Source organism: Fusarium phalaenopsidis, assembly GCF_050370095.1.
Source record: "Fusarium phalaenopsidis strain FUZ10S chromosome Unknown contig_32292, whole genome shotgun sequence".
Lineage (NCBI taxonomy): Eukaryota > Fungi > Ascomycota > Sordariomycetes > Hypocreales > Nectriaceae > Fusarium > Fusarium phalaenopsidis.
In genome coordinates this window covers 1615677-1632070 of record NW_028145410.1, presented here as the reverse complement: position 1 = coordinate 1632070, position 16394 = coordinate 1615677, and the positions used below count along the sequence as shown (strand labels likewise).

Genomic DNA, 16394 nt, shown 5'->3' with positions numbered 1-16394 from the left:
CAAATCTCCAATCCCACGTCGCCCCAACCACAGCGCGCGTGCAGCTGTAGTAGCAGCACCAAGTCACACACGCACTCTCTAGCCCGGGCTGACTGGCCCGCTGGCTAACTAGTTAGTCAGGACGGAACATTTCCTTGCCTCGTGCAGACCGGAAAACCTCGTCGGGCCCATCCATCTCCAAGCCGTGTCTTGCAGTATCCTGCAGCCTGCCAACCGGCGTCACAAATTGACCTGCCTGTGATTGTCTGTAAGTCGAACCTTTGATTGTGTCTTGTTCCAAAGCCACCCTGTCTTGCGACGTCGGACAAGGAAGCAGAAAAAAAAAAGAGGCTTGTGCTGACTTGGCAAAAAAGCAGATCCTGCATAATTTTTTTTTCCCTGCCGCCTTGCGCAAAAGTAGTAGATCACGCTACAATCTCTATCAACCTCACTCCCAATCCGATCACGACCGGCGCAATCATGAAGAGCAAGCGCGCAAGAGAGGCCGCTGAGGCTGAGGACAAGCACGTCACTCCCGTCGACGTCGAAGCTCCCCCCAAGAAGCGCAAGCGCGACGACGATGCCACCACCGCCGACGTGAAGAAGAAGGCCAAGAAGGAGAAAAAGGACAAGAAGCACAAGAAGGAGTCGCGCAAGGAGCGCAAGGACAAGCGCAAGGACCTCCAGGACCTCCCCGAGCAGGACGACGACGAGGAGGTGGTGGACGAGCCTGCTGAGGATTCTCCAATGGCTGATGCCGATGTCAAGCCCGCTTCTGCGACTGCAGACGCCGCAGACTCGGACAAGGCCGCAAAGAAGAAGAAGAAGAAGAAGAAGGATAAGAAGAACAAGGACAAGGAATCACAACAAGAGGAGGAGCCCACCGCCGACGCTGAAGCCAACGATGAGTCCAGCAGCAAGAAGAAGAAGAAGAGCAAGAAGGATAAGAAGTCCTCCTCAACCACCGCCAACAACGACAACAACGACAACAACGACGAGGCCGTACCCAACGGCGCCGACGCGGACACGGCCGCTGCCGACGCCGATTCCAAAGCCGACCGCCACATCGTCTTCGTCGGCAACCTCCCCTTCACCGCCACCGCCGAGACCATCCAAGCCCACTTTGCCTCGCTCTCCCCCATCCACGTCCGCTGCATGAGCGACCCGGCCGACTCCAAGCCGTGCCGCGGCTTCGCCTTTGTCGAGTTCGCCAAAGTCTGGCATATGCGAACCTGCCTCGACAAGTTCCACCACTCCATGTTCGAGGATGGTGTCTCTCCCGCGCGTCGCATAAATGTCGAGTTGACGTGAGTTTTTCAACCCTCTTTCTTTCTCAAGTGTCTCACTCATACACCCCCTCCATTCCCCCTCTCTTGATGCATCACATTTCCTGCGGTTTGCTTCTCTGAGTGTGCCTTGTGTAACACTCCCAATCCGCCTCCATGGCTTGCTGGTCACATCCCGTTGAGCCACGCTCATCACCACCTGACCGATGCGGCCCGTGTATCTCTTCTTGAGTGGCCATATGCATGAACAGCAAAACCCGCCCGCAGGAGAGAGCCATTGACAAATCGCGACACTCGCAACTCACTCTTGGATACATGATGCTGACCCCTTTGTGTAACAGTGCCGGCGGAGGCGGCAAGACAAAGCGCCGCCAGGAAAAGATCCAGGAGAAGAACCGCAAGCTCGACGAGAACCGCACCAAGCGAATCCAGCGCGAGAAGAACGCCAAGGAGGAGGCCAGAGCCAACACCGACCAGGAGCAGCACATGGAAGACGCCATCCACCCTAGCCGTCGTGGTCGCGTCCCCGGTAATGCTTGGTAGGACCTGAATGCCAGAGATCGTCGCCGGCTGCGTCGTCATTTTGAGCCTGGCGCATAGCTATTATGAGGAGGAAGCGCAATGTTGTCCTTGAAGCAGTCTAATGAATCAAGTCTTGGCCGGATACACAAAAGTTGGTATGCATTTACTTGTACAAGATAGAGAGATACCCCAAGGAATTGGATCATGACCTCGCAAGGCTGTAGCCCAGGACCATGAGTGATGACTCGTGATGCAACTCTCTCCATTGCCATGGAGTTCATGTATGTAGGATCTCTTACTGGCAACCAAGCTAGACGAGTTTCTGCCAATCTTATACACCAATCAATCGCGACTTTCTAGACGAATCGCAAGCCCGTCTCTCCGTGACTTGAACTCATGATGAAGAGTAAGAAACTCGCCTCCCTTAGACTTCTCATCCAACAGCCATAGTCCACGCCGCCAACTTACACCAGAGTTGAGGATCAGCCACTTGCATCCGAGGCCAATGAAAATGAAGACATCATCATTTGTAGAACGGAGATTCCGGTGCCAGTCCATTCTAAGCCATGATGGCTAACTTGAACGCATACTGAAATGATCATGGGGAACAAGGCAATGTTTAAACTCGTAGATTCAACCGTCCACAATCAACACAAGCAGTCACAAACAAAGTCCATAGAACGAGCCATCTCGCTCGTCTTTCTCTCCATCATAGCGTCACGGTGCAGTAGTCATGCAGAATAGAATGCTCCAAAAATGCAACCCGGTTCTTGAATTACTTGCAACATCGGTATAAACTCCTCCGCGAGGAGGAAACAGGTGAGAGATATGAGCAAACAGAAAAAATGTGGAGATAAAAATTGAACCGCAGATAGAAAGGACCAAAAGTCATTCAAGAACCGCCTCGCATATACCATCATGATATGCAGTTGTAGCTGTTTAGTTGTGTGTGTGAGAGAGGTTGAGGGATTGTTTAGAGTAGAAACTCCCCCAGGATATTCCGTTAGAGCCGCCGTCTTTGTATCGCCAAATCGTCGATCATTTGTCCAGAGCCGTCATGTCATTTTGCGTCGTCGAGACGCCTTGGTTGAGAAAATCAAACAAGCGCGTGGGCTACCCGCGCGCGGTGCAAGGTTGGATATCTACAGGATCGAGCACTTCTTATTTTTGGGGGCCTTGCTAGTCTGAGTCCGAGGGTTAAGGACAGCCCTGGAGCCGTGTTAGACGATTCAGACACACAAGTTCGGAAGAAAACCTACCGAATAGCCTCGTCGAAAACGCTCTTAAGGTTCCTTTGAGTCAGAGCGGAGCACTCAAGGTACTTGTATGCCTTGATTTCCTTGGCGCAAGCCAGCGCCTGTTCGTACGACACGGGCTCCATACGCTTTTGGCGGAGAGACTCGAGCGTAGCGGCGTCTTCTCGAAGATCGAGCTTGGTTCCGACCAGGATGATGGGGATATTGGGCGCATGATGGTCGATCTCGGGGTGCCACTAGAGCTTGTGTCAACGGGACTCGGGTTCTTGTTCGCTGCGTCGATGGTCGTTTCATCGTACCTTGGCCTTGACGTTGTCAAAAGAGGGGGGGCTGACGATGGAGAAGCAGATGAGGAAAACGTCGGTCTGGGGGTAGGACAGAGGTCGCAGTCGGTCGTAATCTTCCTGACCAGCGGTATCCCAGAGGCCCAGGCTAATGGGCTTGCCATCCACCATCACACTCGCCGAGTAGTTATCGAAGCTGCGTCACAGGTTGCATCAGCAATGATGTTCAGGATGTTATCGGCGGGAAAAGCGGGAACCAACACGGTGGGGATGTATTCGCCAGGGAAGGCATTCGTGGTGTATGAGATGAGCAGACAAGTCTTGATGGAGAGTCAGTAAAGAGCTTGCAGCTACTGCACCAGACGGCGATGCTTTGATGTCGAGACGAACCTTGCCAACTGCACCATCACCAGTCACAACACACTGCATCAGCGGTCAGCCACCCAAGGTATTGCGTCAGACAACCAGCGACCGACAAACCTTCAACGATTGCACGCCGGGCTGAGCCATTGTTGCGATGGGTTGTAGAAGGGATCGGAAGAGGTTCGGCCGTAAAAGTCACTCGTGATTTGCCGGGGCGCAGGTCGAGATGCGGGATGGCGGACAATGAGGTTGTGATGGAGTCGTCTAGATGTAGAACCCGAGGAGAGGGGAACGACAATGACGAAGCGAGGACGGGGGCTCGGAGTGCGACGGTGAAGCTGGCGATGAGATAGGTAAGCGACGGTGGGACTCGAATCGCTCGACAAAAGTTTCAAGGATGCATAAAATCAAAGAGGAAAGGTCAAAGCGAGCAAACTTGACACGAAACCGAGGTGTAGTTCACGCGTTTTGTGCCGCAGAAAGGTGAGGCCACAGGAGGAGGTTCAATGATGGGAGCGATCCACCACAGAGAGAGCAGACCAGAGCAGAACAGAGACAGACAAGGAGAGTCGACCGCCCGCCCGGACAACGCCAGCCAGAGAGGACCACGAGAGAGGCGCCCAGGATAGCCAGTAGCCACCGCCGGTGCCACCTTAGCCTACTAAGGTCCCCTGCTAGAGACAGTCCTAGCCTTGCCAACAGCCCGCTGGGCTGGCTGGGGGGCAAGGGGGCCTTTCGGTGGTGCTCCTGTGCCGCTCAGAGTGTCGGAGCTTCTGGACAATCACGGCCTCTAGAGGAGCTCTGCTGGACAGCTCTAGGCGCCTTGGGAGTGGGGGGTGATACAGGGGGTCCCCTACGGCCAACCAAGGTACGCGGAATGATTGATGGAGGAGAGGGAACCTGCCTTTGCTTTGCGGTTTGTGTCTCTGATAACGCTTCTTGTCGATGGCCAGCTGTGGCTGGGGATGGCTTCGGAGCGCGCCGAGATGAGGTGATAGAGGACAAGAGCAGGATGAGAAGGAGGACGGGACACGAAATGCTGCAGCGACGCTTCAATGTAGGGAGAAGCAGCAATAAGAATCCCAAAAAGGCACAGTAACGGGTATTCGCAGGAGCTGGTGGGATGGACAACTCGTGGCTGTTGTGAATGGAAGGAAAATGGTGGAGGCGGGCGATCTTCTGTGCGCGGACGTCGCATGTAGGTACCTTGCGTCGGTGTGGTGTGAGTACCCTCAGGCTAAGAAACAACACCAACCGCCGCCCTCTCCATCTTGTCCACCCGTTTCTTGGCCCAAAAGGTGGTCGGGGGATTGTGGATCGGTGGCGGGGGAAGCGCAGAAGCAGTTGGACGGCTGCAATCGTTGAATACATTTATTTTAAGCCATTATGATGCACATTGACGGGGATGGCGCACAAGGACGACCAGGTCCAACAATGGGGATGACACAAGAATTCCTTAGTTTGCGTACCTCAGGTGCAGGTGGAAGACGTCAGGACAGGCAGGACGTGCTTTGGCCAAGAGAGGCTGGGAATAGTAGGAAATGTCACTGCCTACCTACATTTCACCCGCATGGAGGGTAATTCAGGGGTTGAAGGTTCAATCTCGAAACGAATCACCACTGTTGTTCCCAAATGGATGCCATCCAACTCATTCCTGGCGCTTATCTGGACGTTTTGATTTAACTTCAATGCACTACTTGCAATGCAGAAAAGTGTCGCGAATATATACCAAAAGCTGGAATCCGACTCCCATCCAATGACAAGGATCGATAGCTCAGTGGTACGAGCGAGGGATTGCAGATCCCTAGGTCGCGTGTTCGATCCACGCTCGGTCCTCATACCTTGATTTTTGCCCTTGCTTACTATTTTGCCGGCTTACGTCTTGCTCTCCAGTTGAGCGTCTCATTCATTCCCCTCACTTGTAAGATTCCAACAAGTTACAGCACCTAGCTTATCCAGAATTAACGACTGCTTTTTGGTGTCACCTGTTGTGAATCAATATCAAGTGAGTGGTCCGAATTGGCGACAAGTTGCCATTGCTCTCAGTCCCTGCAATTCAGATCCGCAACCCAGATCTCCACTATATCGGTCACTAACTGCCGTGTAAGCCTTGCACTTCATCTTTTCAAACAGCATGGCTTCGGGCACATTCTCTTCTTTCTCGCCGTGGCATATCCCACCCCTCTTCATCGCCAGTGCGTTTACCCTTGGCGGCCTTCTCCCCTTCTTCAACCCGGCCCGTGCCATTCGCGAGTTCGGGTTGCCAGAGGGCATAGCCAGGTCTCAACCAGCCCATACGTGTTTCGCCGTATACGGATCCCGGGTGTCCATAATGGGTGTTTCCATGTGGATCTTTTATCTACGAGGTGACTTCAAGTCACTAGATACATTGATGGCCCTTCTTTTCTGGGCCGGTGTTGCAGATGGATACCTGTGCTGGAAGGAGGGCGTTCCGGGCAGCGCCCTGTTCAGGTTTTCTGCTAGTCTTGTCGTGGGCGCCTGGGGGTTGCTTGGGTTGACTTCAAGGGGTTGATTGTACATCTCGACTGACTCGAGTCAGTGAATATTGCAACCTACCTATTCGGGCGACGGGGCACTCAGGCCTATGTTCTGCACTGAAGTCTAAATCTAGTCTTTCGGGAAATTATCTTATGAACTCGTCACTTTATCGGTATTCTTCTGACCTTCACGGATGTGCTCCTACCTAGTTGTATGCTAGAGGTAGTTTTGTATCTCTAAGCTAGAAAGTTATGGTATAACAATACTGTACTCTAAAGCATCCCTCAGAAAGCCATGTGACGCACCGTCCTAATCCCCACATACCTGAGTAGGGATATATGACCCATTGACTCGATCCAGTTCATAACCAGCTATCGTGAGTGAGGCTGTGTTGGGTTGCGTTTGACTATATTGAAGCTCCTATGAGTTCCACAACGCTCGGCATATCGTATCCCTACTCCTTGAAACATGAAACGTCGGAACTTCAGGCAGCCGGCAGCAAAGAAAACTGATTTCACAAGCTGAACATGTTACCGGCAATTCAAATGACCCCATCCCGAGTAGAACCTCGTGGTTCATCTCGTAATAATTGCCTGTCATGTTGCAACTTCAGCTGTAAGTTGGTGTTGCAGGTCATGATAGGGTAGATGGGTCCGTGCGCGGACATGGACCCCCCCTCGTCGCGTGTGGTCGGAGCTTGTCGCGTCCCACCTTTACTAACATCCATCATCGACATGGATCAACAACATCAACAATAGCGAAGGAGGGAGAGGTTGACACGAGCCCGTGAAGGCATCAATTGGCCGAACACCAGCGGACGAAAAATTATACTTGATACCCGTCAACCTGCCATCTGCGCCGCCATTTCACCCTCGACTATCGATGCGCAACCTCTAAACAAAACGTCATGGACTCAAGCCCCATCGGGTCGCCTATCAAGGCTGCCTCACAAACCCCGTCCCGAACTCCCTCACGAACTCCAAACCGCCGCGCCTTCAGCGCCGAACCGCACTCGGGCCGCGCTTCGATACACACCCCTCTCGATCGTACCGGAGCCCGCGACCTCCGAGCCTCTATCCGCCGTGGCACTCCCGGTTCTATTGGCCGATCCAATGCGCCAACTCCCCATGCCAAAGCCGCTCGTCGAGCGCTCGACCAGCGCCGAACAGCCATATTCACGCCTGGAAAGAACCGACGGCGCAGTTTGATGCAGCAGCGTGAGACGCCCCTGGACATTCTGCGGACCCTCGGCCGAGTCCTGGCGCCAACAAGCAAGCCCATTCAGACGTCCTCGTCTTCGTCACCGGATGACAAGTCGAGCATATCGCCTGTGCAGCAAGAAGAAAGCAACATTTACGAAGATGACGATGAAGACGACCTACCGATTGACAGACCACGGCTATCTTTGCCGTTTGATGATGAGGATGCTTCTAGTACAAGCTCCGATCTGCGGCCTCCACGGTTGTCGCAACTCGAGGAAGACAACTTTACGATGCAGTCGATCGAGATGCCGCGACGAGCTATCAGCGAGCAGGCGGCATCAAGGCTATCCCGTGGAAGCTTTGGAAGCATGCGCATGAGCGACTATTTTAACGAGGAAGAAGGCACGGAGGATATTGGTCAACAGTCGGATTTCTTCCCAGGCCTGCTGGAGGACCTGCAAGCAAGAGCGGGCGCTGATGACCTTTCTCTAGACCAGTAAGTCGAGTGTTGGCCTGCGTTTTGCGAACTGGCGTATCCTAACGACGAGCACAGATTCGAAGCTGATCAGTCGCGGCGGATGACTGTTGGCCGAGAGAGCGATTTCAACTTTGAGATCCCTCCCGGTGTAGGAGAGCAGACAACATTTATGCTGTCTGACCCAGCTGTCGATGTCCCGCAGACATCACCTATCGTCGATCATTCTGTTGCCGAGGCCATGGGTGAAGATGCTCAGGAACGTCAAGCCGATGTGGTGCTTGGTGACTCTGACTCGGATGTAGGGGGAGGCTTCGACATGGGTGGATGGGACTACGATGCTGGCGGTGTTGACGACCACAGCTCACTGGATGAGGGACCAGAGCCTATAGTAGAGCCCACGGTAACTGCTACAGTACACCGAGCACAAGCCGAGGACAGACTTCCGCGTGGTTTGAAGGCGAGAAAGAAGCAGAAGCGGATATCACAGCATGGCATTGAGTATCCATCACTGCCCCCTGCGTTTGTCAAGAGGGTGGCCCAGACAGCTCTCCAGTCATCGGGTCTAAGCAACCAGCGTCTCTCTGCAGAGACGCTGGACGCTCTCATCCAAGCATCTGAATGGTTCTTTGAGCAACTGGGTGATGATCTGGGCGCCTACGCAGACCACGCGAAGCGCAAGACCATCGAGGAGAGCGACGTTTTTACGCTCATGAAAAGGTACGTTGATGATTCACTTGGGTATCAGCTCCTTTTTTGTTCTAGCCAGAAATTCTAATATGGTACAGGCAACGCCAGATAGGGCCGCGTTCCTCCATGTTTTCTCTCGCGCAGAGGCACCTCCCGAGAGAACTGATGCAAGAGCTGAGAATGCCTGTTCCGCAACCCGCCAAACAGCGACGTGCCAAACGTCCGCGGGAGGAAGACGGCGAGGGAGAGGTGGCGGAGTATACATGAGTCTTACATGGGTATGGATGAGTGAGATTTACATTTTACAGGCCCTTTGAGCGGGCTACCCGACGAACAATCTCGTTTGAGGGCTTCTTGACGACCATCCACAGCATGATGGAGGTTGCGGCACAGAGACCGTACCTGAAGTCGAGGTATTAGAAACCCGAGAGGACTGGTGTGGGGATGAGAGAAGGGGGTGACATACCATGTGAAGATGTACTGGGCGTGATTATTCCGCAGGTTGACCTCTGCAGCTCGACCATAGGGAATGCCGCGAGCCTCATAGTCGACCATCTGCATGAACTCGGGTTCTACCGTTGTTAGCAAGGATGAACTGTACGAGATGGCAAGGATGAAGCAGAGGTTATACATACCCATAGTGGCCTCAACCCAGACGGGCTGGCTTCCCGTCAACTCGGCCATCTGCTTGACATCAGGGAAATAAAACAAGCCCCTCTCGGGCTGATTGTCAGGCGTAAACATGTTCTTCTTCCATGGTTCTCTGAGCAACCCCTCCACGGTGACCTCACCCTTGGGCAACCCATCCGGCCTCGTCCTCTGATCTCTGTGCTTCTTGTCGATCCAGCCACGGTTTATAAGAATAGTCGTGGCGTCCTCGCGCTCTAGCGGTGTAATGACCATGTATCCGTCAGTACCATCTCGCATGCGCGGTCCGATGAGCATCTCCTGGTCGTGTCGGAAGTGGCCTGTAGCTGTGACTCGGCGGTAGTCGAACTCGTGGACGGCCGAGGGATCGATGGTGGGAGGGAGGGGGAGGGGATCTCGGACGAGGCGGTCTTCGAACTTTGCGATGAGCTCCGTCTTCCAGCCTAGACGCTGGACCTGCCATGAGCCGAGAATGAAGGCCGTGATGGGGATGATGGCTGCGCAGAGGTTAGCTCTCCGCTCGTATGCAGACGTGGATTGACGCACCGAGGATGATGAGGCCAGGACCATGACGCTTTCCAGCGCGGACAATTTGCGGCGGTCCATCGAGAATCGACACAAACTCCGGGTCATCGGCGTCGGGCTGTTTCCTGGTATTGCGACGAAAGGTGGATGATGTGAAGGGTCTTTTCGGCGGGGCGGAGGCCAATCTCGGACACCGAGGGATGGGCCTTGAAGCGCGCAGGCTGCGCAATAGCAGATTCCGGGGCGCGTTCATTGTGGTAGATGACGCATTGGAGGTTGGGGGATTGTCGTGGTAGAGGGAGATGGTGGGATGGTCTTGGTGGTGATGATGTCGTTCTCGGACCGGACGGGAAGACCCACTTTACGGAGCCATAGAGTCGGCGACCTGGGTTTACATAAATGAGGCTGCGAAAACAAGCCGACCATTTCTTCTTTTAGAGGGTGATTATTTTAAGTTTAGTTGAGTTGATATGGGCGAGTTCAACCATGGCCATGAGAAAGGTAATGTGAGCGATCAGAGATGAATTGCTCATAGAAAGTGACAGTGTAAGTTGGGCCTACTTGTGAGAACTTGGAGTGTACTACTGGGGACAAGGCACGGTGATGGTAAGAAGTTCAGTCTATTTGTGTATGATAATCAATGTACTTGTCCTATTTGGGGTCTATATCATTGTCATTGAGCCCCCCTAGGGTCCCAAAGCCCGGGCTGTTTAAATCTATGCAAATTCAACGGCTACCAAGAAGGGCATGGCCGTTCTTACAAAGACGCCTAGTTCTTAAGAGCGTCGATCCACTCCAGAGCAACCTTGGGTTCCATTCTGTTTCGGTAGTCGGGATCGATGTAGACGTTGCGGACGATACCAGAATCGTCGACGAGCAGAGTGGCAGGGATGGGCACCTCAAAGTTGTCGAGGCCATTGCGCTTGGTGAGGTCGACGCCGACCTGCTTGAAGAGGTCCTTGGCAGAGCTTTGGTCAAAGACAATGCCGAGTTTCTTGGCGACTTCGTTGTTGCGGTCCGTAAGGACGGGGAACTTGATCTCGTTCTTCTCGGCCGTGGTCAAGCTGTAGTCGGGCAGCTCGGGAGTCAGAGCGACAAGAGTAACACCCCGGGCCTTGTACTCGTCAAGGTGACGCTGCAGATGCTGGAGGGCGATGTTGCAGTAGGGGCACCACTCGCCGCGGTAGAAGGTGATGAGAAGAGGGCCATTGGCGAGCAAATCGTCGCTCGACACCTCCTTGCCGGTGGCATCACTCAGGCGGAACGAGGGGAACTTGTCACCAACTTGGACAGCGTTCTGGGGCTTGAAGAACTGAACAAAGTCCTCGATGGCGGCAGTGATGGGCTCAGAGCCGGGCACGCCCTTGAAGGACTGGGCGATGGCGGTAAGCTGCTCGGACTGGGAAGACATTTTGTAGGATTGTTTAATGAAGATTGGAGGTTTGAAAGATGTTTTGAGAGTGGTAAAGTTGTTATTGTGTTGAGTGTTGTTGATCTGATGCTGGATTCGACTCAACACCACGTCTTCACTACCAACTATATACTCGATTCCCTGCCTCTCAACACAAACTGCAACGTGATTATCAATCCTCAATTATAAATCTCGAAATGAAGTGGTCTCAGTTTGTCCGAACTGATTAATCCACTTGCGCCTGCTTGATTGTTGGTGTTGTGCTACTTAATGCGGCTCGGGTCCACAGGGGTGGGAAGGAAGGTAAGGATTCGGCCGACTCGACCGAATTCGACCGAGCTGAGGCATCCTCAAACCAACAACCACTAAGCAACTTTCCCCGAAGCACAGTCTTACACACGAATCATGCAGTCACAGCCCAAGCGGATGAGACTAGGCACCAAGAGCTGCACCGAGTGCAGACGCCGAAAAGTTCGATGCATCTTCCCCGAGGGCTCAGACAGATGCCGACAGTGCAAAGCCCACAAAGCGCCGTGCAGGCCCCAGCAGGCACCATCGAGCGACTCGCCCAGCACATCGAGTCTCTCGCCCGACTATGTGCAATCGAATGAGGGCGCCGTTGAGGTCCTTCGTCTACGAGAATGCCAGAGACTCGGTCTACCGCCAGATACATCCCTCGGCGCCATCTTTACCCATGTTGTTGGCGAGTCGGTCTCGTCGAGGAGCACCTCCAGTGATCAAGACTTGGATGCCAGTGTTGTCCTCGAAAACGCACCGCTTATGAAGAATCTTAGAGAGACTCTGCCTACCCAGCCTAGCTTTGAAGCCGAGTTGCGGCCCAGGCCACAGGACCCTTTTCCTAATCGTTCTTCAATGGTTTACTTGCCCTGCGCCCCAACACTGGTCAGCATTTTTGAGTATACGCAGCAATTCTGGGCCATCTGGCCCCTGGCATTCACGCCTACGGACACGGGTGAAAGATGTTTCCCAGGCTCTGTGCCGATGGCCGTGAGGTTTATTCAGCAATCCGTCATATCTCCAAACCCAGGCGTCGTCGCAAGAGCTCTGGTCTGGCTCAGCCTTTGCCTCCAGGAGCTGCCCAAAGACTTCAACAAGGACACACCTTTGAGTCTGCCTTGGAAGGCATCCAAGATCATTGACTACTACCTTAAAGAGGTGGAGGATCTGCTGCAAACACACTCGTCTCCCGTCTGCAGTCTGGAGTTTATCGAGGCGCTCACACTTCAATACGAGCTATTCATCTTCATGGGACGTCCCTGCAGTGCTTGGAAGAGCACTAGGACCGCCTTGAACAACGCCATGATACTCGGCCTGCACGGGTTCGTCCCAAACGGACGGAAAAAGGAGATATGGAATGCTCTTTGGGTACAGGATCGACATCTATCCTTATTCCTAGGGCTGCCTTATGCTGTTCCAGAGCACTTCATCCGCCTCGACCGAGTTGACGAAAATGATGCCTTAGAGCGGAGGATCCTTCGAAAGGTGGGCATAATTTCGGGCCACATCACCGATCGAAATTGTCACCAACTCGAGTCGTCATATTCAAGCACGGCTCGGATCATAGAGGAGATGGACCAGCTCAAGGAGATGATTCCGACCGAGTGGTGGGAACCCACCGAGGCTGATATAACCGGGTACTATGGCATAGACTTTACACGTCGTGCCATCATCCTCTTCTACTATACAACCAACAAGCTGCTGCATTTGCCTTACGTGCGCATGGCAGCCCAAGATAAGCGATACGACTACAGCCGAACCGCCGCCTTTGAGTCTGCCGAAGGAATGGTACGAGCATACCTGAACATGCGAGTCCTCGGAACTGCGCCCATGAGCTGCGACTTTGTCGATTTTATGGCCTTCAGCGGAGCTGCCATTCTTGCTGCGGATTTGATATCCAAGAGTTCCTCCCGTTCGGCTGAAGAAGAGGAGAGGCTATGGAAACTGATCACGGAGCTGGCCAAAAGCATGAGAGATATGACCTCTGTGCTAGACTGCGCGGTAGCGACTCAGGCTGCCGAGGTACTGGAGAATCTGCATGCGGCGCGACACGGGACCTTCTTTGGACCTGAGAACTTTGAGGTGACTATACCTTACTTTGGAAGAATGCGCATCTCGCAGGTCGAGAAGCCTGCACCTGCTCTTCCCCAAAATGTCATCGAGTTCGAGACCAACGTCTTCAACATGCATCTTCCGACCGACCTCCAGCCCTCATGCGAGCTGACGGAGAATTGGAGTTCCGGATGGGATTTTGATTATACGTATGAGTGGCAGGATGTGTTTAACTTTGAGCAAGTTGGGTCTTGATTGATTTTTGGCTGCCCCTCCTTTTGCGAATAGCTTCATCTTCGATCAACCACTACCACAACACCACTCGCCCAAAACACAGTCATAGAAAATTGCAAAAATTACAGAAACTATATAAGCCAAAAAAAAGAAGCGCGTAAGGGACAGGCATCTTCATGGCACAACCTTCTTCGAACCCCAGGCCCGTATACACCGACATGCCCACCTTATGTCAGCACACGTCGCCGTCCCCGGTGTACCAGCCATCCCGAAGTGCGTTCTTCGTCAGGACCTGCTGAAAAGTCGTCACCGTTACGCCATTCGGATGTCTGTCTGTTGAAAATGGGATCCGGGGAAGTGATATATAAGGGTAGAGGCTTTGCCGGGTGTCTGGCAGTGATAGAGCGCCGGGAGGCGTTCAGGGGTTGGTGACTAATCAACCCGGTTGGTTTGGTTGGAGAGATAATGGATTTAGGCATAGTCATAGAGAATGGGAAATGCATTTTTATTGTATGAAGGGTCTTGGTTGTGCTGTTCTTGGTGAGTTGTGTTTCTGAACTCTCATGGTTACACAAGAATGTGATGGCCCCTTATGTGAACTCCAAGTCTTGATTTTGACCACACTCCACCGCGACACATCAAAAATTGAGAAGAATAATGAAATAATGAGAGAAGATTGGGGATTCACTCTATTTCTATCCATGAGAGACATATCGGATCGTGTCAGAAGAAGTGACCGGCTGTACCAACGCCGGCCTTGAGTCCATTTCCTAGAGTTTATCCATTCAAGCACAGCATAACCAGTCCCTCGACGATGAATACGCGAGTCCGCGTAAACTCAGAGTTTCTGTGATTTCTCCACAGGCTCACCATCTCTGTGGAATATGGGTTCCCAACCCCTGAAGTCGCCCCCGCACCCCCTTTTACCATCCTATCACTCAAGAGTTGTAGTCGGAGTCATCGCCCCAGCATGAAATCTTGTTCAAGCATCTACCAGTTTGGGCTTGCACTTTGCCCAAGCCGTTAGATACTGCTACTGCTACCACCAAGACCATGGCCGCCGTCTCTCGGACCAGGAGTTGCTCCTTCATGCAAGGCTTGCGCATTCTCGACGAATACAGGCCTCCAAAATCTGGAGATATAGGCTACGGCCGTGGAACAGACATCAGTTGCCATCTGTTTCTGACCCATGAGTGAAGCGCCTAGACAAGAGACTGGCTCCTGCAATGGGCAGCCTGTGTATGCATACCATTCCCCAGACAAACTATACTTGGCACATAGGTTAGATCACGTTGCCCAAGAAGCTACAGACATTCGCTGAGATCAGTGGATGAGCAACTTGTGTTAAAATGACTGAGTTCAATGCTACAGAAGAGATGCTAGTCAATCATCTCGAGGTTGAAACCATTCCCTAGAACCTCCGCACCCAATTAAGCCACCTGACTCTCAGTCTGCGTGACTTGCTGCCTGCAAAAAGAGTTGTGTGGTGTCGGCAGCGCTCATAAAATCGGTATGAGCACCGCAGGAATCTTCCAACCGCTGCCAAGGCCTTGCGGGCCTGACTGACCAACGCTTTGAGGACTTTTTGGCTTCATGAATGAGAATGCCATTCCGACGGGGATACTTGACCTGCCCGTCAAGAAGCTGGGATCACTCCTCCTCGAACCGCAGCGATGGCTGCCTCGGCGATGCTTCGATCGTCATCAAAGGACAAGGTGGGACCGACATTGTCAAAGTCCGACCAAACGGTCTCAAAATCCTCATTCTCCTGCTGTGTTCCCTCCTCTGGAACAGTGGTAGAGTCTGCCGCAGCAACGTACCAGAAGATGATCTTGAGAATACCCTGCCGTGTAGTGCGTTGAGTAACGGCGATGGGCTCAGTGACAGCTTTCGGACGGTCCTCCGTCTTGACGGAGGAAGGCAAGGTGGCCAAGGTGTCGATGTTCACAGGGAGTAGTTGAACTCGTATTCCGGTCTCCTCAAAAGTTTCTCGTAGGGCCGTCTGCTCGAGTGGTTCACTTATGTCCTTGCGACCCTTGGGGAGCAAGTATTCGCCTGTTCGCCGCCAGCGGATAAGGAGCACTTTTGACCTCTCTACATCTAGCGACAAAGTACCGCAGCTGATGACGAACTGGTTAGAGAGGTGTAGACTCTTGCCTGTGGAGGCCATCTTGATGTTCTGATGCCGTCTGGGATGAGACATGAAAATGTCAGCTGGGTGACTAAATACACCCGAGTTTCGCTTACTTACCTTGAATTAATCAAGACTCTTGTTTCTCTTTGTAGACTGTAAAGGAGCAAGGATCAAGTGTCAGCTTTAGCTTTGGGCCCTGCAGACTTGGCCTTTGCCACAAATTTCGAGGAATCTGATGCGTGGGATCACGATGCCAAAACTAGACGAGCCCCCTCCGAGGCTTTTTCTTGCTCGATTAAGGGAAACTCTCCCAGAAAAGTTTGTCTGAATCATATCACCACCTTGAACTTGGACGCTAGGCCCGGGCCGTTGAGGCAATCTTGACGACCTTTTAGGCAGCAAGTCATGGCGGAGGAATGATTGGCCGCCCCCCAACCTTGTTGCAAGATGCATTTTGCCCAATCTCGACTTCTGTTACATAGCGAGGAAATTCGCTGCTGGCCTCAAGATGCTAGGGTTGCGGCGGGACAAGTCACCAAAAGGACCGCCGATCCAGATCGTCCGGCTTGAGAGAATCCACGAAACCTGGGTGAAATGAGTTGGCCAGTCAGCCATCACGTCCTGGGTGGTTTGACAGGCCCTTTCAGGATCAACAGGATTTCCAGAACCATACACTTTCACCATCGATTTCGTCTGTGTGATATTTTCGCTGAGCTATGGCTTTCATTCTTTCACCCTCTTCGTCTCTCCGCCTTTGTCGCGGTTCCGCCGTTATTTGGCCCTGGATCCTCAACACTCGTGGTATGATGCCCTATA

The 16394-nt window shown here is 53.0% G+C and overlaps 7 protein-coding genes and 1 non-coding gene across 8 annotated transcripts; 4 read left to right on the top strand and 4 right to left on the bottom strand.

The window, feature by feature from the left end:
* Positions 1 to 459: 459 nt before the first annotated feature.
* On the top strand, positions 460 to 1808 carry LRP88_04806 (RNA-binding protein; the record flags this gene model as incomplete). The annotated part of the gene is made up of 2 exons (XM_083241372.1): positions 460 to 1286; positions 1607 to 1808. The coding sequence occupies 2 exons, from the start codon at positions 460 to 462 to the stop codon at positions 1806 to 1808; spliced, it is 1029 nt and encodes a 342-aa protein (XP_083102520.1).
* A 1121-nt stretch (positions 1809 to 2929) lies between these two features.
* Positions 2930 to 3837, bottom strand: LRP88_04805 (P-loop containing nucleoside triphosphate hydrolase protein; the record flags this gene model as incomplete). Its single annotated transcript, XM_083241371.1, has 6 exons — positions 2930 to 2996; positions 3047 to 3279; positions 3343 to 3523; positions 3589 to 3647; positions 3718 to 3750; positions 3808 to 3837. 6 exons carry the CDS (start codon positions 3835 to 3837, stop codon positions 2930 to 2932), a joined length of 603 nt encoding a protein of 200 aa, XP_083102519.1.
* Positions 3838 to 5453: 1616 nt separating this feature from the next.
* On the top strand, positions 5454 to 5526 carry LRP88_04804. Its single transcript has one exon. It is a non-coding gene; the product is annotated as a tRNA-Cys (tRNA).
* Positions 5527 to 7096: 1570 nt separating this feature from the next.
* On the top strand, positions 7097 to 8644 carry LRP88_04803 (centromere kinetochore component CENP-T-domain-containing protein; the record flags this gene model as incomplete). The annotated part of the gene is made up of 2 exons (XM_083241370.1): positions 7097 to 7887; positions 7945 to 8644. The coding sequence occupies 2 exons, from the start codon at positions 7097 to 7099 to the stop codon at positions 8642 to 8644; spliced, it is 1491 nt and encodes a 496-aa protein (XP_083102518.1).
* A 214-nt stretch (positions 8645 to 8858) lies between these two features.
* LRP88_04802 (cytochrome oxidase assembly protein SHY1) lies at positions 8859 to 9982 on the bottom strand (the record flags this gene model as incomplete). The annotated part of the gene is made up of 4 exons (XM_083241369.1): positions 8859 to 8958; positions 9023 to 9128; positions 9192 to 9701; positions 9751 to 9982. The coding sequence occupies 4 exons, from the start codon at positions 9980 to 9982 to the stop codon at positions 8859 to 8861; spliced, it is 948 nt and encodes a 315-aa protein (XP_083102517.1).
* Positions 9983 to 10498: 516 nt separating this feature from the next.
* Positions 10499 to 11140, bottom strand: LRP88_04801 (peroxiredoxin-like family protein; the record flags this gene model as incomplete). The annotated part of the gene is made up of 1 exon (XM_083241368.1): positions 10499 to 11140. The coding sequence occupies one exon, from the start codon at positions 11138 to 11140 to the stop codon at positions 10499 to 10501; it is 642 nt and encodes a 213-aa protein (XP_083102516.1).
* A 405-nt stretch (positions 11141 to 11545) lies between these two features.
* On the top strand, positions 11546 to 13465 carry LRP88_04800 (uncharacterized protein; the record flags this gene model as incomplete). Its single annotated transcript, XM_083241367.1, has 1 exon — positions 11546 to 13465. The coding sequence occupies one exon, from the start codon at positions 11546 to 11548 to the stop codon at positions 13463 to 13465; it is 1920 nt and encodes a 639-aa protein (XP_083102515.1).
* A 1615-nt stretch (positions 13466 to 15080) lies between these two features.
* Positions 15081 to 15614, bottom strand: LRP88_04799 (uncharacterized protein; the record flags this gene model as incomplete). Its single annotated transcript, XM_083241366.1, has 1 exon — positions 15081 to 15614. The coding sequence occupies one exon, from the start codon at positions 15612 to 15614 to the stop codon at positions 15081 to 15083; it is 534 nt and encodes a 177-aa protein (XP_083102514.1).
* Between the last annotated feature and the right edge of the window lie 780 nt (positions 15615 to 16394).